The sequence below is a fragment of the Miniopterus schreibersii genome (genome assembly GCF_964146895.1).
Source record: "Miniopterus schreibersii genome assembly, chromosome: 21".
NCBI lineage: Eukaryota > Metazoa > Chordata > Mammalia > Chiroptera > Miniopteridae > Miniopterus > Miniopterus schreibersii.
The window spans coordinates 284,017-308,932 of record NC_138123.1 but is presented as its reverse complement, the minus strand read 5'-3'; the positions used below and the strand labels follow the sequence as shown (position 1 = coordinate 308,932).

At 55.3% G+C, this 24,916-nt stretch overlaps 1 protein-coding gene across 1 annotated transcript in view; it reads left to right on the top strand.

The window, feature by feature from the left end:
* The window catches only part of PPP1R12B (protein phosphatase 1 regulatory subunit 12B), a 69,942-nt gene that overhangs the window by 34,829 nt on the left and 10,197 nt on the right, over nucleotides 1-24,916 (top strand). Inside the window, 10 exon segments of the mRNA XM_081124226.1 lie at nucleotides 1,031-1,121; nucleotides 1,787-1,990; nucleotides 2,325-2,496; nucleotides 2,577-2,689; nucleotides 3,607-3,648; nucleotides 17,758-17,774; nucleotides 20,533-20,677; nucleotides 21,270-21,374; nucleotides 23,026-23,076; nucleotides 24,182-24,232. Of these exon segments, the coding sequence (XP_080980352.1) occupies nucleotides 1,031-1,121; nucleotides 1,787-1,990; nucleotides 2,325-2,496; nucleotides 2,577-2,689; nucleotides 3,607-3,648; nucleotides 17,758-17,774; nucleotides 20,533-20,677; nucleotides 21,270-21,374; nucleotides 23,026-23,076; nucleotides 24,182-24,232 (991 nt within the window).

Genomic DNA, 24,916 nt, shown 5'->3' with positions numbered 1-24,916 from the left:
CCTGCTCAGCGGCAGCTTCTCAGCAGCGGCCTGGCCTCTGGTGGGTGGTGGCAGCAAGCTCTGGGTCCTGGGAGCTGGTGCTGAGGCTGCATCTTTTCTGCAGCCACGCACCTTCCTTGCTGTGGGCTCCCTTGTGTCTTTGACCTTCATGGTGATGCAGGCCTGCGCTAGGAGGTACAGTCTGCTGTCTCGGAGCTGTGGTCAAGGGGGCAGAAGGAAGTGGGTGGCCGGGGGCGGCACCTGAGACTGTGGGCAGCAGCTCCTGTGTGCTGCATCTGCAAGGGACTCAGGTGGGAGCCCACCCTGCCTCACACCTGTACTAATGCAGCCTCGCCGCCTCTGAGGAGCACAGGAGGGAACAAGGCTGTATCTTTAAGGGGAGAGTCACAGCAGTTGCTTTTCAGTGTCGCTGCCGACTGCCTGCCATGCGGTTTGTGGGACGAGCTGGGTCCTGTGTCCGGGTCTAGTAAGTGGTTTCTTGGGACCTCTGTGCTGTGCTGTCCAGTGTGGGAGCTGTAGCCACACACAGACTTCTTCCCCTTGTGTTGAGAACTTTAAGGTCTGCTTCCTCTTAGCGATTTTCAAGTATTCAGTCTGGTGTCGTTAACTCAAGTCCCCATAAAGAACATCGGAACCCAGATGGCTTCACTGGTGAGCTCTTCCAGTTATTTAAGGAGGAAAAGACCCCAACCTTAGACAAATCCTTACAGAAAATAGACAATAAGACAACTCTCCCAACTTGCATAACCCTAGCTCCCAGCCCTGGCCAGTTACACAGGAAGTTGTTACAGGCCAGTTTCTTGCATGGACACAGATGGAGAAACCTTAAACTAAAAAATAATAAATCTGTGTAAAAAGATGACCAAGCTGAGCTTGTCCCAAGAATTCAGTGATGTTTGTGGTTCAGTTTTCTCATAGCCTCTTCCTGCCTTCACTCTTTGCAAGCGGGAGTCACTTGAGGGTACGGAAGCGCATCTTCCTCGAGGGCAGGCTGGGGCAGAGGCCTCACTGTGTCTCGTCTTGTCTGCAGGTCGTATCTGACTCCTGTCCGAGATGAGGAGGCCGAGTCTCTACGGAAAGCACGCTCCAGGCAAGCTCGACAGACCCGGAGGTCAACGCAGGTGAGTGTGGCCTCCTTCCATGTCCTTGGACAACCCCGAGCTCCCGCTCACTGGTGACTGGGTGAACGCAGCACTGTACCTGCACCCCTATAATGGGCTTTCGCCTGCGTGAGAAGCAGCGAGGCTCTGGCACCTGCCAATGCTGCGATGGGGTGAACCTAAGAAAACGCCATGGTAAGAGGAAGAAGCCATACCTAACCCCACTCACAGGCAGAGAAGCCTTTGGGGGCTGGAGAGGTGGGAGGGACTGCTAATGGGTATGGGGTTCCTTCTGGGGCCTGAAAACCTTCCTATAGTAGATTGGGGTGAAGGCCGCACAGTGCGGTGAACGTGCCCAGAGCCCACTTGGGTCGCACACTTGAGAAGGGAGGGTTCCTGCCATGTGCTCTATGCTCAGTGACCTTCAGTAACAAACGTGGGGCCGCAGAATAAGGGAGAGTCTGGTATTGGGCAGGCGGACGCTGGCCTGTCGTCTGGGACTCAGATGGGGAGCTGAAGTGCTGAGTTTGGGATGGACCCAGGCTCGGGCTAGGGTTCTCTGCACACTCAGGAGTTTGCTTTAAGCCAGTGCTGCTCAAGGTGCCTCGTTCTGAAGGCTTCACTCAGAGCTGGACATGGGGGACCCGTGGTCAGGCTGGAACCTCCGACCTGTGCTGTCTCCCCAGGGAGTGACCCTGACAGACCTGCAGGAGGCAGAGAGGACCTTCAGCCGGTCACGGGCAGAGCGGCAGGCTCAGGACCAGCCTGGCCAGAAGCCGGTGGGCACCGAAGGGCTGGAGGGCCGAGTGGAGAGGCAGGAGCCCTCTGCAGTCCCTGCAAAGGATGCGGGAGAGGGCCGCCAGCCCTGGGGCCAGGGTCAGGATGAAGAGGTGAGTTCCGTGGGCAGGGCCCTGAGCTGGAGCGGGTGGGGCCAGGGCCCTTCCCGAGGCTGCTGCCCTGAGGACCCTTTGGAGCTTCATGGAGGTCAAGTTGCTCCTGCCTCCTTCTGAAGTCAGGGAGTGCTGCCCAGCGCTAGTGCTGCCTGAGGCCCTTTGGCCAGTGTCTCATCAGATGGGGCACCCAGGAGCTCTTTCCTTTCTGCTACTCACTGAATCTACTACTGCTGATCCTCTCGGTGTAGAAAAAGCCCATTTTCCACAAACCTGTGTGCATGTCCTCTGGTTGGACCTGACCTCTAACATGCCCCCTGTGGCTCATCTCCAGCCTGCCTATCGTCGCCTGAGGAGTGCAGCCCAGCCAGACAAGCCCACCTCAGCCGTGCCCCCTTCCACACCAAGACCCGCCCTCTACACCAGCTCCCACCTGCTGCGGACAGGCAAACCCTCAGCCCCCGACGACACTGAGAGCTCAGAGACAAAGGAAATGGACAGAGATGGTGCGTAGAGCCCCAGGGTTGCAGCCCCCCCGGCATGTACCCTGGCTCCTCATGTTCACACCTCACTTTCTCTCTGGCAGAGAGTGAGGAGGCTGGTGTGGACGACTCGGCCTCTGGCGGGCTGTCCGTCCGTGAGAGGAGGCGGCCCCGGGAGCGGCGGAGGGGAACAGGCATCAACTTCTGGACAAAGGACGTAAGTGGATGGCCTGTGGTGGCAGCTGCCCCAGCACCTGGTCGCCCTCCTCTGTGCTGAGCCCAGAGTTCCACATGTGGTAGAGGTGCAGATGGTCAGGAGGCGCCAATGGGAAAGAAAGAGGGAGAAGCAGCTAGTGTGGGACTCATTTGGGGTGTTCCTGAGTGCCCAGTGCCTGGAGCGGTGCCAGATGCATAGGCGTGCAGTAAATGAGGGGTGATGCATGAAACACTGACGCTCACACCCTGGAAACTAGCCTAACGGCTCAGGAGTCTGTTCTCGTGCTCCCCGGGTCCTGCGGCCCAGGGTACTCATAGCAGAGGTTGAAGCAAGAGCTCTGGGGCAGCCCAGGAAGGAACACAAGTCCCTCTTCTGGAGGGAAAGGGAGGGATTGTAAAAGACAATTGAGTCTGGCTTTGCAGCGGAGGCAGGCGCACCTGTGCTACTGGCTGCAGACACCGGTCGGTGCTTTAAGTCATCCTTGCTCCCCCCCCACCCCACCCCCCACCTCCCGACACCCCATCCCCTCACCCAGCTCCCTCACTGGCATTTTAACAATCAGACCCTGGTTCCCAGCAACTCCTCTGAAAGTAGCTGAGCCGAGCCATTGGGTGGGACAGGAAAGGACAGTGTCCTCTTCTAGGACCGAGCTCTCGGTAAATAGTTCACAGCTGTGGGACCAAGTAGACCAGCTGTTGACAGAGGTGAGAGAAGGTCACTCGGTCTTAAAGTCCGAGTCACCCCCCAGCTGGGGCACCACCGGCGCTGTGAGTGCCGGACGTCCTGAGCTGCCTGCGCAGCTGTAGCAGTAGTCAGCCCCCCCAGGGCTGTGTGATGGGCCAGGACGCATCCTCGATGCAGACCCTCTGCTGTGGGGCGGCTGTGACCCTGACCCTGGTTTTTCTTCCTCTTTCCAGGAAGACGAAGCCGATGGCTCTGAAGAGGTGAGAGAGTCGCAGGTAAGTGACGAGCCAGCCAGGGGTGTCCCTCTCACTGTTTCAGTGGAGGAGGGGCAGGTCCGCGCAGAGCTGGCTGCGGGCGAGCGTGGAGATGCGCTTCCTGGGAGCCGCGTGGCCTGGCCAGGTGCACTGTAAACGCCTGAAATGCTTCCTCCGTTTTCTGCATCTCCTGCCGATGGCGAGCAAAGCTGAGGACTGTCTCCTTTTGCCTGAGATAAGGTCCCTGGGCCATGGCTTTGACGCTATCTGTTGGCAGCGTTGAAATTCACTTTGTCTGTCTGTGCTCCTACTAGGAAATGGCACCAGCATTTGGCTGCAGATAAGGGTGAGGGATACAGGGGCCCTGCCTCTGCTCTCCGCTGCATGACAGGACAGACCAGCCTCGTGTTTCTGTGGCGGGGACACTGGGGGTGATGCTTAGAAGGGGTGGACTTTGCTTGAGCCAGCATAGTGCCTGTTTTTGTCAAAATGCCCCCATGGGAAAATCATGAACAGTGAGACTGGCAGTGAGTATGTCATTCGATTTCTCAGCACCTTTGACAGGTGCATTTACAGCCCATCTGGTGGTTGTCCATGTCAGGTATGTGACAGCCTGCAGTCTGCCTGTGGCCTTTGTCTTGCTAAGTGAAAAAGAAACGAAAGCCGAATCCTAGTGAGAGGAAGGTTATTCAGTCATACCTGAGAGTGCGTTTCTGTTCAGGAGCATGTCTGTCTTCTGTACCGTGCACCTGCGCAGGCCCAGGTGCGGCCCAGGTAAGGCCATCGGGCCTTCCTGTCCTCCGGCCTGCCTTCTGCTCAATGATGGGTTTTCTCTCCTGTGGTTAGTTTTCCCGCCTCTGCTCCTCTGCAGCAGTTCTGACCTGTAACTGGGTCCGTCACTAGGGCGCACTGTCGCTGGTGAACCAGGAGACAGGCCCTGGGAGGCTGAGCAGGAGACGGTTTGCTTTGTGTTAAAGGGCCTGTAGAAGAGCCCAGTTCACAGTAGTGGAGCCACTTGCCCCCAGCTTTGGGGAGTTTAGAGATAACTTGGACCGGGAGCTGCATTTACAGTTAAGGAAACCAAGGCCCAGACAGGTTAGGTGTTCAGGGACATGGCCACTCTGCGCCCCTGGGCTATGGTGAAGCAGACCCATCAGGGCGCACAGCCGCCTCTCCCCCAGTCTCCCACTGTGTTCATTCAGTGGGTTATACACTCGAGTCGGTTTCCAGTAGCATCTCCACTCCTGAGCAGGGAGTATCTTCCTAGCTCGGATTTACCTCTGGGATCGCCTCAGGGACCATGACGAGAACAGAGGCCCAGAGAGGTTAAGTACTTCCAGGTCACAGCTGCACTCCTAGTCTGTGGTTGTGTCAGGTCTGTTTATGTCTGTTTGTGTCTCAGATGACGTCCTGGTAGGACAGGCACAAGAGCAGATGTGCTGAGCTGCAGCTGGGGGCTGGGCCCTGGCACCTCCCGCTTAGCTCCGAGGCCCCTGTTCCCAAGTATGTAAGTGGGGATAGTGTCAGGTGCTCCTCAGAGCTGTGACACGGACGTGACTTAGTACATTTAAACAGTCGAGGTGCTTGAGGTCCACTGAATTACCTTCCGAGTCTACAGGTCCCTAAGTCTGGATGAGGGTAAGGCTTTGGGGACCTTAGAATTGTGTAACTGGACGTCACTTTTTAGTTTACCCACAGAGTAGATTACTTGGTGAGTCAGAGAGGCAGCTCAGGCTCCTCCGACACATGTCAGTGTCCTGAAAATGTTCGTGGTGAGTTTTGAGAAGTAAGTTTTAAAACGGGCTGCCGGAGTGGGAAAGAAATGAGTGGGAAGGCAGACGTGGGGCCGGTGTTTTCCATTCGCTCGGAGCCCTGGGGGCACCTGCTCCCAACAGTCCCTGCGGGTTTGTCTTCCACCTAGGAATCACCCCACCCTGTCCTGTTCCCTGGTGTTGCCAGCCACCCCAGGCCCTCCTAAGGAAATATGGCCCTGTTCCTGTTGCTCTGGTTTTCGTAGCTGTGCCCTCTGGGCGTTGTTCCTGTGTCAAGCAGAGTTCTCATTTTGTTTTATAACCTTTCGAAGCCCTCTCTTTGCTGGAAGTGCCCAGAGAGTTTCCGTCCCCTCCCAGTCCTTGCCCTTTTAGGTAAAATCCCAGGGCTGTGAGCCTCCCTCTCCCCTCAGCTGCCTAATATGGTCAGGTACGTCCCGGCGAGCTGCCCCGAGAGACAGCCGCTGTTGGCTCAGTTTGAAGACACGGGAGGCAAGTAATTATTTAGACAGTAAAATAATATTTCTCACGGTATCCATGTAACAACCACAGTCCTTTCCACAGCCAGCCCCTCTGTTCCTTGGGTAGAGTGAATGGGTAACGAGACATAAGTGTCTTCCTTGGCCGCTCCATCTTCACCCGGATAAGAAAGGGGGGTGGCCAGCTTATCCCCAGATCAAGAGGGTCTGGGAAGTCTGAGGAGTGTGATAACATGATGCTTGTGGGGACAGAGCACTCACGATGGCGCCACATCAGGCCCTAGCCGTCGGGGGAGGGGGCCGCCATGGAGAATCAGCAGCTGCAGCCATGTGTGGGGGCTGCTTTCCACTCTGTGCACTGTGTCTCCTCCAGAGGTGACCCCGTGCACCCCCTGAGGGTCACATGTGCCTCCCACCCCCAAGCTGCCCAGAGCATCTTAGAACCGTCTCTCTCGGCACCTTCCTTTTAAGGATCCGATTAATTTTAGGTCGTGCCGTTGCCAAGGAGACCTAGTCATCAGAGCTCACATCTGCTCCCTCGGGACCCTGTAACTTTTGGACCCACTGTCCCCTGACGCCAGTGAGCTCTGCTTCCGTCGGGAATCTTTTTAAGATAGAATAAGTTGGCGTCCACCTTACTTGTTTGGACTCTTCTCAAATGTCTCATCCAAGGGTGAGGAAGATTATCAGCCCCGAGACCCGCTGTCCTTCCCGTCCTCCTGCACTGCTGCCGTCAGGTGTCAGCTGGGTTACTCTGTGACCTGTCTCCTTGTTGGAGGGACGCTGATGAGCTTGGGCCCTGCTGGAACTTGGTAGTTGTCATGGAAACGGGAAGTTTAGGGAGCACAGGGCAGTGGCGCTCGAGCAGCTGGGGCGTGTCTGGCGGACGTTGTCAAGTCCTTGGGTCTTGTGAGGGTCATGGTGACGGGCGGGGGTGCCGCGTGTCCTCGTGTCCCGTGTGACACAGTCCTGCACAGTCGTGGGTGAGCAACTCTCTGGTATCTGAGTCCAAAACCAAACTTGATTTTATGTATAAACTCAGTTTTTTTGGCAGAGGGAGGTTCTGAAAGTTCAACTACCATGAACTTGAGGGGAAGTGGACCTAGTTCTGCTTCCCTCTGACATCAGGGCCAGGTGGGTGATGGCCGAACAGCGTGTGCTCCAGGCCCAGCCACCCTCTGCTCCAGGACGGCCCGTGAGGGCCACACCCCTGGTACCTCATGTGCCTCCTGGTATCACTGGCCCCAGGATTTAGAAGTGAAACATGTGTCACATTACAATTCACTTTCCTGTTTGTCCATGTTGTTGGTTGTTTTGATTTCAGCTAAGTTTTATATCTATGGCTCTCATTTCAGGGTAGTGTAAAGGTTGGGAGTGAGAAAATTGTGTATAAAAGAGGCTTCTTCCTGCTCTACAGAACAAGGGAAAACTGTTCAGAGTCTTACCACTCAGAAGAAATTACTGGTGAACATGCTGCTGGGTTTCCCGCTGGTATTTTTCCTAAGTGGTTTTTTTAAAAACAAACAAACATGTTCAAGACCAACTGATGACATTCTTGAGAAAGGGCTCATTTTCTCTGCATGTTCCTGGGACCTCATCATTACCCTGAGGATGGTCTCGCAAGGTCATCTTCAAAGCTCATGGGTTCAGCCCTGATTCTCAGCGTTGTCAGGCTGGGAACGGCTGATTAGAGCCTCCGGGGGCGACTTCCCTCAGTCACGGAGGTAGTCACTTCTGCTGATGGTGGGCTGCAGAGCGCGGGCCGCGGCTTAGGGCTCGCTAACGGAGTCCCAGCCCCGCAATTGAGGGAAACACTTAGTGTGCGATTTGCCCCAGCAGGAGTGTTGAGCTCAAGGCTGACAGGTGTCTCCTCTGAAGTGTTACTTTGGTGGGACCTGAAAGCTGGGCTGGTCAGGGTGAAACGCAAGGATGGATGGTTACAGTCTCCATACCATCTCAGCGGCCAGCCGAACAAGTGCAGGAGTCAGATAGCAGCCCTTAGTGCCCGGAGTTTCTGCCACAGGAAAAGCATAGTTTTACACCCAGACACATAAGTGTTCACGCAGGTGCCTCAGCAGAGTGTGAGTGAACTGTCCACCCACAGCCCCTGGTGAACATGCTCAGCTAAGGAAGCTCTTCAGCAAGAGGAATGAACCGAGAGAAGTGGAGTACGGGAAACAGAAAGTGTGCCAGCGTGGTCCTAAAGCGAGCGTTCTTTTCTTTCCGTTTAAAAGACTGGATCTAAAATCTAACGGTGATAACACCGTCCTTGTTCTAAGTAGAGAAGGTAATGATTGACCTCAGACTTAGGTGTTAAATGTAAGGACAGCCACAAAATAGCAGAAATCTGGAAACGGGAGCTGCAGCCACAGGGTTGGCACCTCCTTTCTCACCACCTGTCGGAGCAGCCACCAAGTTTATAGGCCGTAAAGGAAATTACCAAGATACTTTAAAAATAAATCAAGTTGATGACAGTGAAAAAACCTGAACTTAAAGTAGAGTTTCTGACCCTGTTTAGAATAAGTTTATAACTTATTTTGTAGGCTTCTGCTACTCATAGCTTCAGGTGGTTCTCTGATGTTATGACTTTAACTCACAGGTTTCCTCTTTTAGAAGGTCCTTGTCACCAGACCAGAGCCCAGTCCTGGGCATGTTGCCCCCGCGGGGAGTGAGCTCCACCCGGCATAGACTCTGAGTGTCCCAGACATCTCTGTGCCTGGAGCAGACCTATTCATTCAAAACTTACTCTAAGGTATAATTATGTCTGGTATAAAATGTGCTGTTACTCAGCATCTTTCTCCTGCATTCCTTAAAACAGCTATCTTGAGATAAAGAACTTTTTCACAAACTCTACTGATGTTTATAGTTTTAACAAAAGTTTCAGGTGAGTCATACTTTTTGAAGCCACCTATCCAGCGGTTAACTGGCGTGGAACCGAGAGGAAGAGCCCTGTGGCTACTCCCAGGTTCATCAGGAGAGTGGCTGTGCCCATTCGTGCTGCCGATCAGCTCAGGGTTTCTCGTCGGGGCTGAGAGCCCTTAGGCGGAGCGACTCTTTCTTTGTGGGTCTGCCTGGAGCACAGTAGGACATTAGGTCCCCCTGGTAGCAGCACTGTCCTGTGGCTGTGAGAGCCAGCGTGTCATCGCCCCCCCCCCCTTGTCCGGCCGGCCCCGTGGGAAGCTCTGCCCCTCCTGACTGCTGAGTCTCTGTCTGGCCAGTGGAGGGGAAAGCCGCACACGTGTTTACTGGAGAGGAGGTAGCCTCCCACTTCTGTCTGCCTTTTTTGTTGTTGCTAAATTTAAATTTAGTTGCAAAACACTAAGCCCACAAACCAATCCTGGGTCAGGTCTGCAGAATGAGCCTCTTAGAGGGCCTTTGTAACCCGTCTCCTTCATGAGTGTCTGAGCCTCAGTCTTTCGTAGCACCGGGACGTCGCCTCAGTATATGAGAGCAGGACGGGGAACCTTCCCTTGATGGGTCAGAATTATCTCTGAGCAAGTGGCTGTCTGCTGGTCCGGCCCCAGGAGTCTGTCTCGAGGTGTCCCTTTTTCAGGCTCCTTGGTGACTAACCCTTAGTTTGAGAAAGAGTGGACTAGACCCTCACCTGGAAGGAACCCCCACCCCTCCCTCTGGCCATTGTTGGGCAGCAGCCTCTCCGGCCAGGGAGCAGCCCCTTGAGCCCAAGGGGGGCGATGCTGATCTCTCTGGGTCCCTTCCTGGGTCGCGTCCCACCAGCAAGGCACAGGGCAGTGACCGAGCTCTCACTCCATTTGCTGTGAAGGACGCTTCTGTGCTCACAGGCGGCGACCACCTTCTGAGCAAGAGACCGCAAGGGCTTGTTGGCCAGGCCAAGAACCTACGCGAAGAGCAGCGAACAGAGGCACTTTGGTTTAACTTCTTGAGACTCTGTTCCTGCACCTCAGGGCTGCTCCCTGAGTGCCTCAGCACCCAGGCCCTCTTGCAGGGTTGACTTGGTGGGTGTCAGGTCCTTTGAGACCCTTGGCCTCAGTCAGGGTTTCTTCCTCAGGCAGGTGTGCCTTTGTCGAGTCAGGTAGCCTCAGGGCCTCAGTTTCCTCGTCTGTAAGCCTGGTAAGAGGGTCCCTGGGGTAATGGGGGTCACAGCTAAGCGTCACCACTGTCAGCACGTTCTGGGCGTGATGTGAGCCTGAGTGAGGAGGCAGAGGCCGCAGGGCAGAGGCGGCAGCCCCGAGAACTGTCCCGCTGCTGCCTCGGAGGCCGTTGCCCGGCATGGAGCCCAGGTGTGGCTTCCTTCCTCCAGGGCCCGTCGGCACATCCACATGCAGAGCTCTGGAGGAGCAGGCCCACCCTCCACGTGGGTCACCCATACGAGCAGCACCTGAAACGTGTGATACTCAGACACCCGAACCCCCAGCTCTGTGGCCGGTGACGTTCCTTGGACGTTTCTAGACGGCCTGAGTCAGGCCTCTTGATCAACCCTGTAGCCTGTCTTCCTCAGACCAGCCCCAGGTGGCTGGTCACTTCCCTGATGTAATTAAACAAATGCCCATAAGAGTGAAGACGCCAAGACCAGTAGAGAGCGGCGTGCCGGGAAGGTGGGAAGGAAAGGTATAATTCCACAGGTGGGGGTGGGGCCAGACAAGTGAGCTGTTCCCGGGGTAACCACGGGCTCAGGAAGCATGGGGCCAAAAGTGTGGGGTCCGGGGACAGCGGCATGCGGAAGACCCTTCAGGGTCGAATTCCAGCCCCTGGAGACCAGGCCAGTAAATTCCTTTCTTTTAACTTAATTTTCACTGTGGAGACTGGGTCCTGTGGTCCTGCTGTCCCCTGCTGTCTGCATTGTCCTCTGTCCTGCCCCTTGCCCGTGCCAACGTGACCCTCCCCGTCGTGGAGTTGTAGAGAACTCTGTTTCTGTGTCTCAGTTGGCACTCCTTTTGCAGGGGCCAGGTTTCGATTTCTGGGCTTCCTTGGGGCTGCAGTTTGAGTAGTTAGAGCAGAACATGAAGGGCCTGAGGGCTTCAACCATGCGCCTGCCTGGGCTTTGTTATGAGAGGCTCCTCCTGTCAGAGAAGAGCCTGCTTTGAGGAGCAGGGTCTGCTGAGGGCACCCAGCCCCATGTTCCTAGAAGCTGCACCGGCTCCCCCCAGCTCCCCGACAAGTGGCGGCCGCCATGTGGGCTGGAAGCGGTCTCTGCCCTGGCCCGGCTCCAGCATTCCTGCTGAGCAAATAGGGTTTGGAACGTCAGAGAGCAGAGGCGGGATGTGCGCCGAGTGTTTATGTGTTAGAGCCGCTTCTCCGAGGACAGGACCGACTCCACTGCTTCCTCCTGGACTCTCTGTTCCTTACTTATGTTCCTTTGTTTTTTTATTTGCTTAACCTCAGTTTATCACAGCAGTCGCCGCCGTCCAGCCCGTCCAGCCCCTGGAGTCAGGCTCTGGGAAGACACGTGGTCTGCAGGGGGTTCATTTCTTCCTCCTGTGCCAGTGGCTGCTGGTTCCCGGCCTTGTCTTGCCCCCTGCGGGACCGAGGTCAAATCCTCTGGATTCAATCAGGTGTTGTCCGGGAGGCCTCAGTGAGAAGTGAGCTTTTGGGAGAACCTGGGACTTGATCTAGGCAAAGCCCCGAGTCTCCGCACCACCTCTGGCGTGACTGCCGCCCTGAGCGCCCTGGCTGGACATCCGAGGGGAGGGACACGCCTCACGCAGCCTGCTTGCCCAACTGCCGGCACTTCAGACTGGACTCGGCAGGGTGGCTTCCTTCCCCACCAGCTCTGCCGGGCTCTGAGCAGCCTCGGTGGGGACCATGTCTTCTCTGTACACCCGGAGCAAGGAATTCCCCCGGAGCAGGAAGTCCACGTCCGACTCGCCCCCTGCATCTCCCTCCCCGACTGCCAAGACTCTCCGAGTAAGCGGTTTCCATCTCTGCCCCTGGCTGTGCAGGGAGAGTGCGTGTGTGTGTGTGGGATGTGGGCTGAGCACAGGCGTGTCGGGCGTGAGGGAGTCGGGACAGGAAAACGGAACTTTAAAGGCCTTGCTCACAGCTGTGCAGGAGGTGATGGTCTCTCGTGCACGGGGTCCTGTGACAGCCGATCACATGTGTGGCCAGCCCTGCATTTAGCCCATAATTCCCAGGTGTCAGCTGCTCAGCAGTGAGATTTCAGACCGTCCCCGCATCTCACTGGCCTTGTCTTCGTGCTTGTGGCTATATTTAGTCAGTAGTTCCCTTTCCTGTGTTTTATGGGTCAACACTGTGTTTTTAAGGGAAAAAGCTCCCAAATGGCCATGGGACTGTGAGCAGTAACCTTCAGTTATGTGCAGCCCAAGTGTGTGAGCGAGTGCTTCTGCCTGTGTGTGTGTCCGTGAGTGACACAGGGACAGTGTGTGACAAGGGTCATGACACATGCAGTCTTCCTCTGCAGTCTCGGGAAATGGGCTTAGGAAGCAGAGAAGCCCCTGCTGTCTGTGACGGGCAGTGTGTCAGGCAGGCCGTGAGGCTTGTGGGTTCTGCCCCGAGCCTGTCTGTGGTCCATGTGGCCATGGCAGCAAGCAGCCCCCTGGGCGTGTTAGGAAGTCGGGCGGCAGCTCCTTGTTAGGGAACACGTCTGCTGTGTGCTGAGGAAGCCTGGTTATTGCTCCTTATTTGGGGGGCTGAGCAGAGGAAACTGCAGGAACCCCGAGCAGACCCTGCGTCTGCGTGGTCTGTGGCCACAGTCAGTGTCCCTCACCGTGCAGTGGAGTTTGGTGTGTGGCATGTTGGTTTAGGACATCGGCTGGGGAGTTAGTTCCCAGACACCAAAGCAACTTGTTTTAAAGCTGTTTATTCATGAGTTCCTTGTGGGGGCACCGAGGGCCCAGCGTATGTGTCCCCGACACTGAGAGCTTCTCCCCTAGGGCTGGACCATCTCCTGAGGAGCCACTGAATGTTCCCCAGTGGCTGCGGCTCGAGGCCCTCAAACCAGAGCCTTTTCCTTCATGTTCCCCTAGTCCCACCCTCTTCCACAAACCACAGTGCTTTTGGGGTCAGGATCCCTCTTAACGTTTGTTCACCCAGTGGTGAGCCCAGCCAAGTCTGAGCAGTGATCCCGGTCCCCTTCCTGGTCCTTCTGTGAAGTCAGGGTCCAAGTCTTCCCAGTCTCAGTCCTGAGAGCGCCATCTACCCACCTTCCCTCCCTGCCCTGGCTCTTCAGAGGTCACCGTGGGGACAATGTTGAGGGTTTGGGTTACAGGAAACCAAAACACGGGTGATCTAGTGACAGGTGAGCTCACTGTGACCTCCTCACACCCTGCCTCCCCGTGTCCCAAGACTGTGCTGCAGATGTGGGTGCTCACATATCCCTCACAGCTGGGCTTTCTCTGCCAAGACCCCGCTGGGCCCCGTTCCCCTCCCCCCACTCCCCAGAGTGCTGCCCCTTTTGACGGGAGCTCTTGAACAAGACGTGTGGGGTGCTGGGCTCATGTGCCTCTCATGCCCAGTGTGGCCGCTGCTGGGTGAGACAGACATGGGCACGTCTCCGCCTGTGGCCCCACCTCACGGGGACAGCCAAGGTTCTGAACAGTCTAACGCACAGAAATGGGACTATTTCACCCAAATACCCAACCTGTGACTGGCCTTCACCTTGATTCCCTGAAAGGTGGAGACTGCAGCCTCCAGTTTACAGGTGGGGGAACTGAGGTACACAGGAGAGACGTGGCTCACAGCACCACTCCGCCGGGAGGCTGCGCCAGGTCTCTCACTGCAAACCCACACCCGTCACCAAAACTGCCAATCAAGTATATCTAAAGATTAGGGCACGCGAGCGTCAGAGAATACAGAACAGGGGAGCTGTGGGAGCCCCACATGCGGAAGAGGGGGGCCCTGAGCTGAAGTTACAAGGAAGGAGGAGGGCTCTGTCTGCAGAGCAGGGAGGGGACTGACTCAGGTCCCAGTCCGAGTGGAAGACCTCAGCCTTCAGCCCTACAGCTTCCTGACTGTAGATACACCAGGGCCTTTAGGCGAAGGTGCCTGAGGGTCTGAGCATCTCCAGTAAAGATCCAGAAGCTCTCACTGCCTCCAGCGATGTGCCCTGTGATCCGGAGATGCCAGGGTTAAGGGGGCGTGGTCTCCGGACCGCATTCCTTGGAGCAGCTCCACTGGGAGCCAGGGGTGAAAGTTCTGGTTCTTTCTCTTTCTCTGTGAAACGGCTGAGCCTTCCTTGCTTCCCTATAAGGAAATGTCCTCCTCGGGAACTGAGAACTGAGAACGGGCTGGCGGACACCTTGTCTTAGTCAGAGCCAGGAGGCAGGCAAACAGCTACAGCCAAACAGGCGTGCTTGTTACCAAAGGACCCAGCGCTGGATGCCTTGGTCACTGCAAAACAGGTGTCCCGACACTTCACGGCATCTAAGAGGCCTAACACCACTAGATCCCGCATTTCTGTGCCGGGGACCTGCTGCTCTCTTCAGCATAAACCTAGTGCTTCCCCAGAGATTGTGCAGCTCAGATCTCTCTAAGGAAATGTCACTTCTGCCCTCACCAGCCAAGGCTTTTGTTTACTTTCTCCGATTTGTATTGCAGAATATTCTTCCTCTGCACATGAGATACTATTAAACATGGCTCCCTCCACGAGGAAACTGTCCCACCGCCCTTCAGCCAGGGCCCCGCCCGACCTCGCCGCAGGCCTGTGCCTCCCGCTGCCGTCCCCTCGGCCCTAAGGAGAGGTCGCTTCTCTTGCACCCACACCTCTTCTGTCTCTAAGCCTGGAGCCCCGAGTTCCAGGCCTGCTTCCCAAGGTCTCCGGCTCAGGAGCGCAGCCACTTCCTGTCCAGCCTGGGTTCCCCGGACCACCGGCTACTCATGAGGATTTGGGGGCTCAGCCTGTGCTCACGCTGCAGCCACTCACGAGGGGCCAGGTTCCCAGCTGGCCCAGAGTGTCCCTGATGAAACTTTCCAACACTGGAGGGTGATAGGCGAACCGCAGGTCGCCAGCTGCCTCCAGCTCCCGCGTAGTAGCCACTGCATTTCCGTACGGTGCGTGGTCCTGCGGTAAGGGGGCCACCAGCTCAGCCGGGGTCTCTGACGGGGCAGCTCCTGGAATTGGTTGGTATTTATAACAATAGGATTCGTGGCGTTTGTAACCAAGTCAGCAGCGTTTCCCATTTAGCCTGGTTGCTGCTCCTCCAGGACCAACATGCAGAAATAGATCTTACATACTCTCTGCTCCTGCCGTCGACGTAAATAAAGGGAGCAGTTGCCAGCTGTGCAGACTCGGAGCCGCTGATGAGCATTTGGGTGGCTGGGGCCACTGCCCCCGGCCCTGAGCCCAGCACTGTGGGTGGGTGATGTCCCCGTATAGTCCCACCCCCATCTCCCACTGCGCCCGGCACCATGATCCACAGTTCACTCCTGACTCCACAGCCTGCTGTCGGGGGTGAGGCGTGTCGGTCTGGGGGCAGCCTGCTCAGCACTTCTCCTCTCTAATCAACACCACTAGTGTGTGGGGTTAAACTCCACTCGGGAAAAGCCACTGAGCAGCCGTCTTCCAAGTCTGGCCCAGGGGAAGCAGCGGATGTCGTGTGCGAAGGGGCTCACTTTGGGTGTTGAGTTAGGGGCCCTTGGGAACATTCGGATGGTGGTATCCAAAGGGCAGGCCGCCTGAAGCTCAGGAGAGTGATGCACTGAAAACACGCTACTTACAACCACACCCTGGGTTGTCAGCTTTGTCAGTGACAAGCTCAGTTCTCGAAGGGTGGCAGGAACTTAGGAGGTCGTTTCAGGGTCAGTGAGTTAATGGTTGACGTTCCTAGCTTTGTTTTTATTTTCAGTACCTAGTGAGCCATGTGACCAGGGCCGTTCTTTGTATTATTCAGCGTTGGTTTTTCTTCTTTTCTCAGTCTCATGATGTTTGGGTGCCCTGACTGTTAATTACACCGGAAGCCCCGGGGTGCAGCTGGGTGGCTTTGACCTGCCTGCTTCTGTTCAGCCCCTTTGCTTCTGTTCTCATCGTTGGTTCTGCAGGAGTGCTGGTTGCCCACAGCCCCAAACGCAGCACCTGGGCCACGGTGCCAGAGCTGCACAGGGAGGCATGTGAGAGGCACAGGTGTGCCGGGCTCAGTGCGGGCCACTTGCCACATCTGTGAGTCGATTTTCAAACTCAGCCTGACCTGGCTGGTTGTCGAGGGAAGAGGTCAGTAGGCATTAGCCTGGATAATCAATCAGAACCTACAAATAGTCAAGCCCCTCATAGCGTGCAGCACTCAAGCACAGCCCGGGGATGAGGGGACAGGAGGGGCTGGCTCTCCGAGGACACCCCAGAATAGCTCACTGTCCCCTGGCCCAGCCAGTGCCCAGTGACCCAGCGTTAAATGTCCTGCTTGGTCCTCTGCAGGGAACCGTCCGCAGGGTTTTTCCCATCACTGTGGGGTCAGGCCCAGCCCCCGGGGCCTTGGCAGGAGACGTGTGACCCGGTCTCCTTCCTGTCCCTTGGGCCCAGCTCTCCATAGCCGGTTTTATTTTAAATGGGGGGGGGGGGGGGCGTTGGTTTTAATTACGGGCCTTCCCAAACTCCCGGCAACTTTCAAGTTAAAAGCTTTTGTGGGTTTTTCTAAGCCAGCCTCTGGTGTTTTGCGAGCTGTACACATTTCACAAATCAGAACCAGTCTGGCTCTGTCCCCCCGGGTGCCATCTGAACCGATGGAGATCTCTGTCCTGTATTAGAAACAGGTCCCAGCCAAGGAGGCTGTTGGGGGAGAGTTTCAGAGCTAGGAAAGGAAGGAGCCTGCTCTTGGGTTTCTAAAAGCTGGTCTGTGCAGCCAGTTGGTTCTTTACTTCTGTTTTCTTTGCTCACGTTGGTGTCTGGACAGCTTTTCTCCCCCCTCCCCCCCGCTCCGTGGAGAAAGGCCATCGGCGTGGTCCTTCCTCTGGACGGCTGGGGTGGCGTGTGGCTGTCTCACGTGTCCCGTGTCAGTGGTGATGCTTCAGGCGGGCGTGCTCAGCGACCCGCTGCGGGTTCAGTTCATCCTGTGGGTTGTTGGCCGTCTCTCTCCTTCGTTCTCTCCGTCTGTCCTCCAGGGTTTGTTGTCAACACTTCACAAGAGGAAATGAGGAAATGCTCTCAATCAAGTCAACTGGGTTTTTATTTCCCCGAGTTCTTTTTTTTTAAATATATCTTTATTGATTTCAGAGAGAGGAAGGGAGAGGGAGAGAGAAACATCAGTGCTGAGAGAGTCGTTGATCGGCTGCCTCCTGCGCGCCCCACCGGGGACCCGGCCCGCAGCCCGGGCATGTGCCCTGACCGGGAGTCGAACCCCGATTGACTGATCCTAGGTCGACGCTCAACCACTGAGCCACGCCGGCCAGGCTCCCCGGGTTTAAAAACAAAAGTGGAGATAATACAGTAAAGGTCATGGGTGATTAAAATACACGTAAAGTGCAGGCTCCATCACCTGTGTTTGCCAGGACCCTCGTGTCCAGGTTAGTTTGCATCTTGAAGTCCTTCTGCTGAGACGAGGACCGGGACTGCCCCTCTCCTACCTGCACTGCTGACCCAGAGAAGGCCAGGCCCCTGCCTGAGGTGTGGTGTTCGCAGGGGTTTGTGACCTGAAGGAAATTAGGACAGGTACTGAGACCCGAGTCAGCCACTCCTGGAGCAGGAGGAGGTGGGGTAGGTTGTGATTCGTTCGCCTTTTGCCGCTCCTGGTTCTAGAAGGTGCTGTCCCCAAAGTCCCCAGGGCAGAGTCCTGGGCACGGGGGATGCACTGCCGCCAGAATCGCCTCCCCCTCAAATCACTCCCCTTCCTCCCGCCCTCAGCTGAGACATCTGGTTTGAAAAGTGAGTTTGTAAATGGAAACGCTCATGTCCGTCCCTTGCTAATGCTGATTTTTTAATCTTTATTTTGTTTTGTTTTTTTGTCTCTTCCTTTCTCTAGCACGAAAGACTTTCTAGGTAAGAACGATCGTTTTATACGCATGCTTAATTCTCGTGTGTGAGTGCATGTCTGATTAAACTCAGCTTTAGTGGTTTAGTGTGTCCCTCACGTCCTTTCCGTTTCCACAGCAGTTCAGGCTGTCTCCCCTCCCAGTCCTGCCTCCGGCCCCCTCCTGCCACCCTCCTCCTCCCAGTACGCTGTTTGCTTCACCCGCCTGAGATGGGCCCAGCTTTGGGAAGAGCCGGCCCCCAGCGTGGCCGGTGGTAGAATGGGGGCAGCTGACAGTCCCGACCTGCAGGCTACTCAGGAGTCAGTGACAATGAGTTAGAAGCCTGACCTGCAAGTGCGGAGACAATCAGGAAGCTTGTCCGAGCCTGGGAGTGAGCCTCTGAGCGCACAAACCCATCTTCCTGAAAAATAAGAGAAATATGGTGGAGGCCCTGGGGCCATAGGCTTGGAGCTCCCCTTTCCCATCATGCCTCTGATGGGGAGTGAGGACAATGGGGAGATGGAGGTATGGGATCTCATAGGCGGTGAGCCTCATAGTCTGGAAGGTGAACTGGTTATGAGCATTGACAAGCCTCATGGACTCCCCCTCCCCCACCCTCTCTCAGGCTAAATGTCCACCTCTCACCTGGCAGAAGCTAGTTCTGCAGACTCGCTAGAGGGTGGCACTTTCCTCCAGTTACTCTCTTGTAAATGCTGCTACATTATAATGGCCTTTTATGAAAAGAGACTTTCTCTACAGACTTCAAAATATGGTCTAAAGCAGGTCAAAAATGAGCAGGTCTAAGGGACACAGAGAAGGGCCTGAAAGGTCGCATGTGAGGTGACTTAAACTCGGGGTCATTTGGACATTCGACTGTCTGGGAAAATAGCTCCTTCCCTCAAACCAAACCAGAAACAAAACTATAAAAAGGAACAAAAACAGATTTCAGATGGATCACAACTTTTAAGAGAAAAATAGTTGACTACAAAAGTCATAGAAGAGAGTATTTATCATCTTTATATAGGAAAGACCTTCCCAGGCACGGTACCATAAAGGAAAAAACTGTCAGATTTATGTAAAATTGGAAGTCTTTGCTAGTAGAAGACACCATAAACAGACAAAAAGTAAAGTGGGGAAAACATTTGCAACCTATTGGGTGGTTTTAAAAGCCCTTCCAGAGGAGGCTCCCACAGTGTACTGTGAGTAGGCAGTTCAGAGACAGAGAGATGGGTAACCAGAGACATTGAACCTCCTGACTTAAAAGCAGTGAAGACAGAGAGATTTCTCCTATTGTATTGGAAAGGGCAGAACCTCGCGGCAGGCAGTGTGGCAACTATGTATCAGTACCTGGAACGTGTTTACCCCTTGACCAAACAGTTCCACCGCTTTTATCCTGATAGTAATTGGACAAATGCACTAAGATTTATAGACAAGTCTTCTCATTGTAACATTGTTTATATTAGCTAAAAACTTCAAATCAGTGAGCGTGTTTATCAACAGTAAATTGTGCAGCCACACACTGTGGTCTTTTTTTTTTTTTTTTACTTACACAGTGAGTTGCCTACAGTCATAGCGACAAGTGGAGAAGGAGGGAGAGTTAGGAAACCGCAGTATGATCTGAATTTATAGAAACGTGTTAACACATCCGTGTATTAACATCTGCAAGAGCATGAGCTGAGCCGTGACTAGTTATTTCTAAGGCGGGACTGTGGGATGACTTTCACTTTTCTATTTTAGACACTTTGGTACTTAAGTTTTTCTACAAGCACATATTGCTTTTAAAATCAGGAAAGTCAATAAAGAGATTTCTGTTTACAAAAATGTTTTTAAAACCGGAGGAGAATGTGTGGGACCTAGTGACACAAAGTGGCCACTGGTGTCATGGGAGCTTCGTGTCCTCCCTCTTCCACTTCCCCTCACACTCGGTCCCTGCCCACCGAGGACGTAGCTGCATAGGACAGAGGCAGGAGACGCTAGTCCCACAGCTGTGGCCCTTCACCCTCTGCAGTGTGAGGGCCGCTCTGCACGTCACAGCTGCATGCCCTCCATTTCAGTCCGCAAAGAGCCAAGTCCCAGAACAACACAAGCCCGTCTCAAGGATGAGGGTGCTGTTGTCACTTGCACGGGTCATAGCTGAGACCGTTCCACTGAGGACTTCACTGGAAACACTGGGACCAAAACCACCCTGACATCTAGGAGCCACATTGCTTCACGATGTAGAAACCCTGAGCGCAGGGAGCCCGGTCTCGGTGTGGAGAACAGAGCAGAGGGGGAGCTTATGCTCACCCTGGCTGGTGCCTGAGTTGTATATCTGGGCCCCGAAGACCTGCAGGGCCTGGTGGCCACTCCTCCTGCCAGCCTGCAGCTCCGAGCTCCAAGTCCATGTGTTTCTGATTCCCTGACAGGTCATTGGAGCCATTTTCCCAGGTCTGTTGAGATCCAAAAACTTGTGCTTTTAAAAACACAGTCTGGAGGGGAGCAGTTCAGCCCTAAATTAGTTTGAAAAGCTGTAAGATTTAAGTCAGCATTTGGGTCCAAACCACCAATTTTTCAAGTGAGCTCCGTTCTTGGCCGAGGACGGCCTCCTCCTCCAAGCTGGCAGCTTCGTCCCGAGGTCCACGCAGCCGGTGGGGGGAGAGGGGGGAGGGTTCAGGGAAAGGGCGTTTGCATGTTTCTGGCTGGGCTCCCAAGTGCTTCTCAGAAAAGGCTCGCTGCCCGTCAGCACCCCAGCCCCCCCACCTCAACCGGCTCTGGCCTTTAACCTGCCCCCTACATGTCTCCCACAGGTTAGAGTCTGGAGGTAGTAACCCTACGACCAGTGACGCCTACAGTGAGCGGGCCTCAGCAAGAGCACGCCGGGAGGCCCGGGAGGCCCGCCTGGCCAGCCTGACCAGCCGCGGCGACGGGGACAGCAGCAGGGACTATAAGAAGGTGGGGTCCTACTCAGGGTCCTTGTCCCTGGGTCACAGCCGTCGCCCAGGTTAGACAGGGAGCCCCACCTGATGGAGCAGAGGAAGAGTGTGACAGCTCCTCCCCAGGTCTTCCAGCTGCTCCCCCAGCTAAGTCAGGCTATCTGTGTGTCTTAGTGCCATGTGTGTGTCCAGAGCTGGGCATATTGGCGGTTTTCTACCCAGAGCTTCTGGGCTCCCAGAGGTTTAATCACATGACCCTTCCCTCCCTCCTCCGTCTCGCAGAGGAGGTGCCAGGAAGAAACATCATTGTTAGGAAAACGTCTGTCTTGTTAAGCAGAACTTGACAGTGTGCACACTGCTGTCTTTGAAGAAACGATTCTCTTTTCTGCGGGGACGTAGTTTTTAAGCGACACGAGGGCCCTGTAGAGTGTTCGCATCGGTTTCCCAGGGTGGATAGTGTTGAAGTTGGGGCCCCGGCAGCTTCACTAACATTGGAAGCAGGAGACGGTGGGCTTGTGGGCTAGATGCCTTGTTTGCTAGACTCCCCCTCAGTGGTGGTTCTCATGGGCGACACCCCTTTGGAGCTGATCCAGTGCGGTTCCCTCCCCCAGCTCTACGAGAGCGCCCTGACCGAAAACCAGAAACTGAAGACCAAGCTGCAGGAGGCCCAGCTGGAGCTGGCAGATGTCAAGTCTAGACTGGAGAAGGTGGCCCAGGTGAGGGGACAGGGTGGGAGCAGGAGAGTGAGGCGCAGAGGAGATGGGACCTGAGGTGGGAAGGAGCCCCACTGAGCCACCTGGGACGCAGCAGGAAAGCCAGGCCCCTCACCTGTCCTGTGGCTACCTGGTCCCTACCCCGGGCATGGCTCTTCTAGCGCCTACTGCAGCACAAGGACAATGGGCGTAAAGTGACCAATGGGACAAGAAAAGCAGGTCTTGGTCTAAAAGGAAAACTGAAGTAGAGGGACGGATTCAGCCTCACACCTGCCCTGGCATCTTACTCCCAGTGAACCCCCAGGCGTCCGAGGCTACTTTTTATCTGAACAGCAAACAGGCTGTTAGTAAATGCAGACCTCATGCTGCTGCTCACAGGAGGGTGGACTTTACTTGCCCCCCTCCCTCCCCTCAAACCCCACCCCCCCCAGACCGAGCTTCAGGGCCACGCAGTCTGAGCAGAGCTGACAGGGACAGGCTCACTGAGAACTGGAAATAAAACCCCCCTCTCCAGCCAACTGCTTGCTGGGTGTGTCGGAGTATCCTTAGTTTGCCAAATACGAGTTATTGAAATTCAGAAAATATGGTGGCTACAAAGCAAGTCTGCTATTGACCAAAAATGGAGCGTTGGGCAGGATGGGGGTCACGGGGGGGGATTCACATTCTCATGGAGACAGTTCCACAGGGACGTGTAACATTGTGCTTAAAAAGTCCACCGAGCTCTAAGGGCTTTAAGATTAAAAAAAACCAAAAAGCAGTTCTTTGTGGCCATGAACTAAGTGCAGTCTCACTTCTCGGCCAGGGAAGTGAAACTGACTGACAAGGATAGAGACGAGCTGCGGGGTCTCCTGCCTGAGAGGAGATGCAGGGAAGGGGCAGCGTGACCTTCAGAACAGGGGACGTGACCTTCAGGGTGGGGAGAGCCCAGGACAGGAGCCAGGTCTCAGCTGTACTTTTACTTCTGGCTATTTGTTAACTTTTTGAAAAAATAAACGTCTGCAAGCCGACCGGCATGAAGTCTGTGGTCAGGTGTCTGCCGAGGGTGAAGAGCTCTGGGCAGCTCACAGGGCAGCCATGGCCTGGGCCACTCTGCTCTCTAGCTGTGGTGCCAGATCTTTTTAGCGCTTCTGCAAAATTTATATGGAAAGTCAGGGATGATCTAAAGTGAAGTTCCACTCTCTTGTTCAAATAAACTCTTAGTTTGTCTGGAAGCTCCGTATAGAGCAGTGGGACCATTGTGTTCCAAGGGGGAGCCAGCAAGAGACTCCTGAGGACCCCTGAAGCCCACAGTTGGGGAGGCCACCACTGCAAAGAAAAGCAGCCTCGATTCCCAGCACAGAACAGGGTGCAAAGGGGGTGCCCAGGCTCAGCCCCGGGGCTTAGACTCCCCGGCTCAGAAGCCCCCTCTGCTCCCTCTAGGTGGGGTTGTCACTCTCAGAGGGTGCAGAGGGTGGGGGGTGAGCTGTGAGGGGCAGGCGGCAGGCACTGCAGACCCAGTGTTTCAGTGTCTGAGCTGTGACTGCCATAAATGTGGGGACCCTGCTTCCACCCGGCGGGAACCCTGCAGACTCCACATCCACGGTGAAGCTGCACCAGACGGCCCCCAGCCTGGGACAGCCTCAGTGACGGCGTTTCCCTCCCCTTGCTCCGGCAGAAACAGGAGAAGACACCCGACAGGTCCTCGATGCTGGAGGTGGAGAAGCGGGTATGTCTCTCTCCCCCTGTCTTCTCCGCTTTTCAAGTCTCTGACTTTGTTGTTTGTGCCAATGGAAAAAGCTCGTCTCAGAGGCAGGAGTTTACCACATTCCATTCCTAGCTCGATCATAAATTCTTTCTGTCTGACTCTGGACAGCAGCTCGATTGCTCGTCCTTTGGCTTCATCAGACGGTCAGTACTTTCCCCATATTCCAGTGTTGGGGGGCAGGGTCCTCAGAGGGTCACTGTGCTGCCTGTAGGCAGAACTGCCCATGCATATGTGCGCACATGCACACGCTCACAGACACGTGTGCACACATGCACATACATACGCACACATATGCACATGCTCACATGCACACAGATATGCATACACTATACCACGCACAGCAGGCCCAGGCTCTTCCCTCCCACCACCTGGAACAGAAGGGAGCTCCCAGCAGGACCCTCTGCCACTAGTCCAGGTCTTGTGCCTTGAGATGTGAGCTGGCAGAGCCTCCTCGCGCTGACTGCGGGAGGATTTCTGGTTCAATTGCTGACTTCCCAACTGCATGCAGAATGTTTTTCTGGAATTTGACATTCTTGGATGAGGAAGACACGGGTTTATTAATGAGCCCTAGCTTTGGTTGACTCTGGGGCACATGTTCCCATCTCCTGTTTAACATGGAAGACAGCTGGCTTTCATGATGCATTCATCCCCTCGGCCTGTTGCAGAACATAATTGGTATCTCATCTAATCACAGAGCCTCACTGGCCCAGGTGGAATCCTTGCTGGATTTGGGGGTTGGACGGGTTTCGCAGATAATGGTGTTAGCTCAGCCTCTGTCCCCAGGTGACAAGTGACTCCCAAGGAACTGGGGGACCTATGCCTGTTTGAGCAAGGATTCTGATCACCTGGCATCATTCAAAACCCCAGGCGGAGCTCAGTGGGCCCTGGTGGCGGTCCCTTTGCTGCTAGTTGTCTGGTAGGAGGTGCAGAGAGTGCAACTTTTGTCAGTGAAGCAGGACAGGTAGCTCTCACGCCCCCTCTGTGCAGTTTGGCTGAGTCTTGACCCTGCCAGCTAAGAGGCAGCCTTTGGACTCCATGCTAAACCCACACCATTGTCTCTTAACAGGAGAGGCGTGCCCTGGAGCGGAAGATGTCAGAGATGGAGGAGGAGATGAAGGTAGGGGGAGGTCTCCCTTCTCTGTGCACCCCCAGGACTGAGCCCTTGAGCACAGGCCCCTCTGGGAGCAACGCTGCTTTGGTTTAAGGGGATGCTGGAGACAGACCTGGGTTAAACTGTTACAGTTTCCCAGGGTTGAACTGTTACAGTTTGCCAGGCACTGGGTTGACCTGTTACAGTTTCAGGGGCTGGGTGGACAGGCTCCCTGGGCCTCAGGTAGGTGCCGCTCGCCCCTCCTGGCGCAGCCCTGGTGGGAAGAGCCAGCCTGAGCTATGCTGCAGCAGAGTCAAGATTTATTCACACCCCTGTTTGCTGCCCGTTTGTCTCCCCTGAAACACTCAGTAATATTTGGTGCTGTCTTAAGATAGTCAGCCAAGGCCACAGGCATGCTTCAGGGCTCGCTGTTCCCTCCCGCCCTGTGAACTGCAGTGATGCATAGCTGCTCTCCAGGCTGTGGAAGGGGCCGTGGAGCTGCCGGGGCTGCCTGGGTGGCTGGGAGACCTGCCCTGCCATGCATGACGCCACAGCCCGCAGCCGCTTAGCACGGCTCAGCTTCCCTTCTTTCCTTGAGGGTCTTTCACTGGGACACACAGGAGGCAGAGGCCAATCCCAGGCCCTGTACAAGTGTCCCTGCCGTGCGAGTAGAGAGATGCCTGTTCCACTGGTCTCGGAACGTTGGTTATT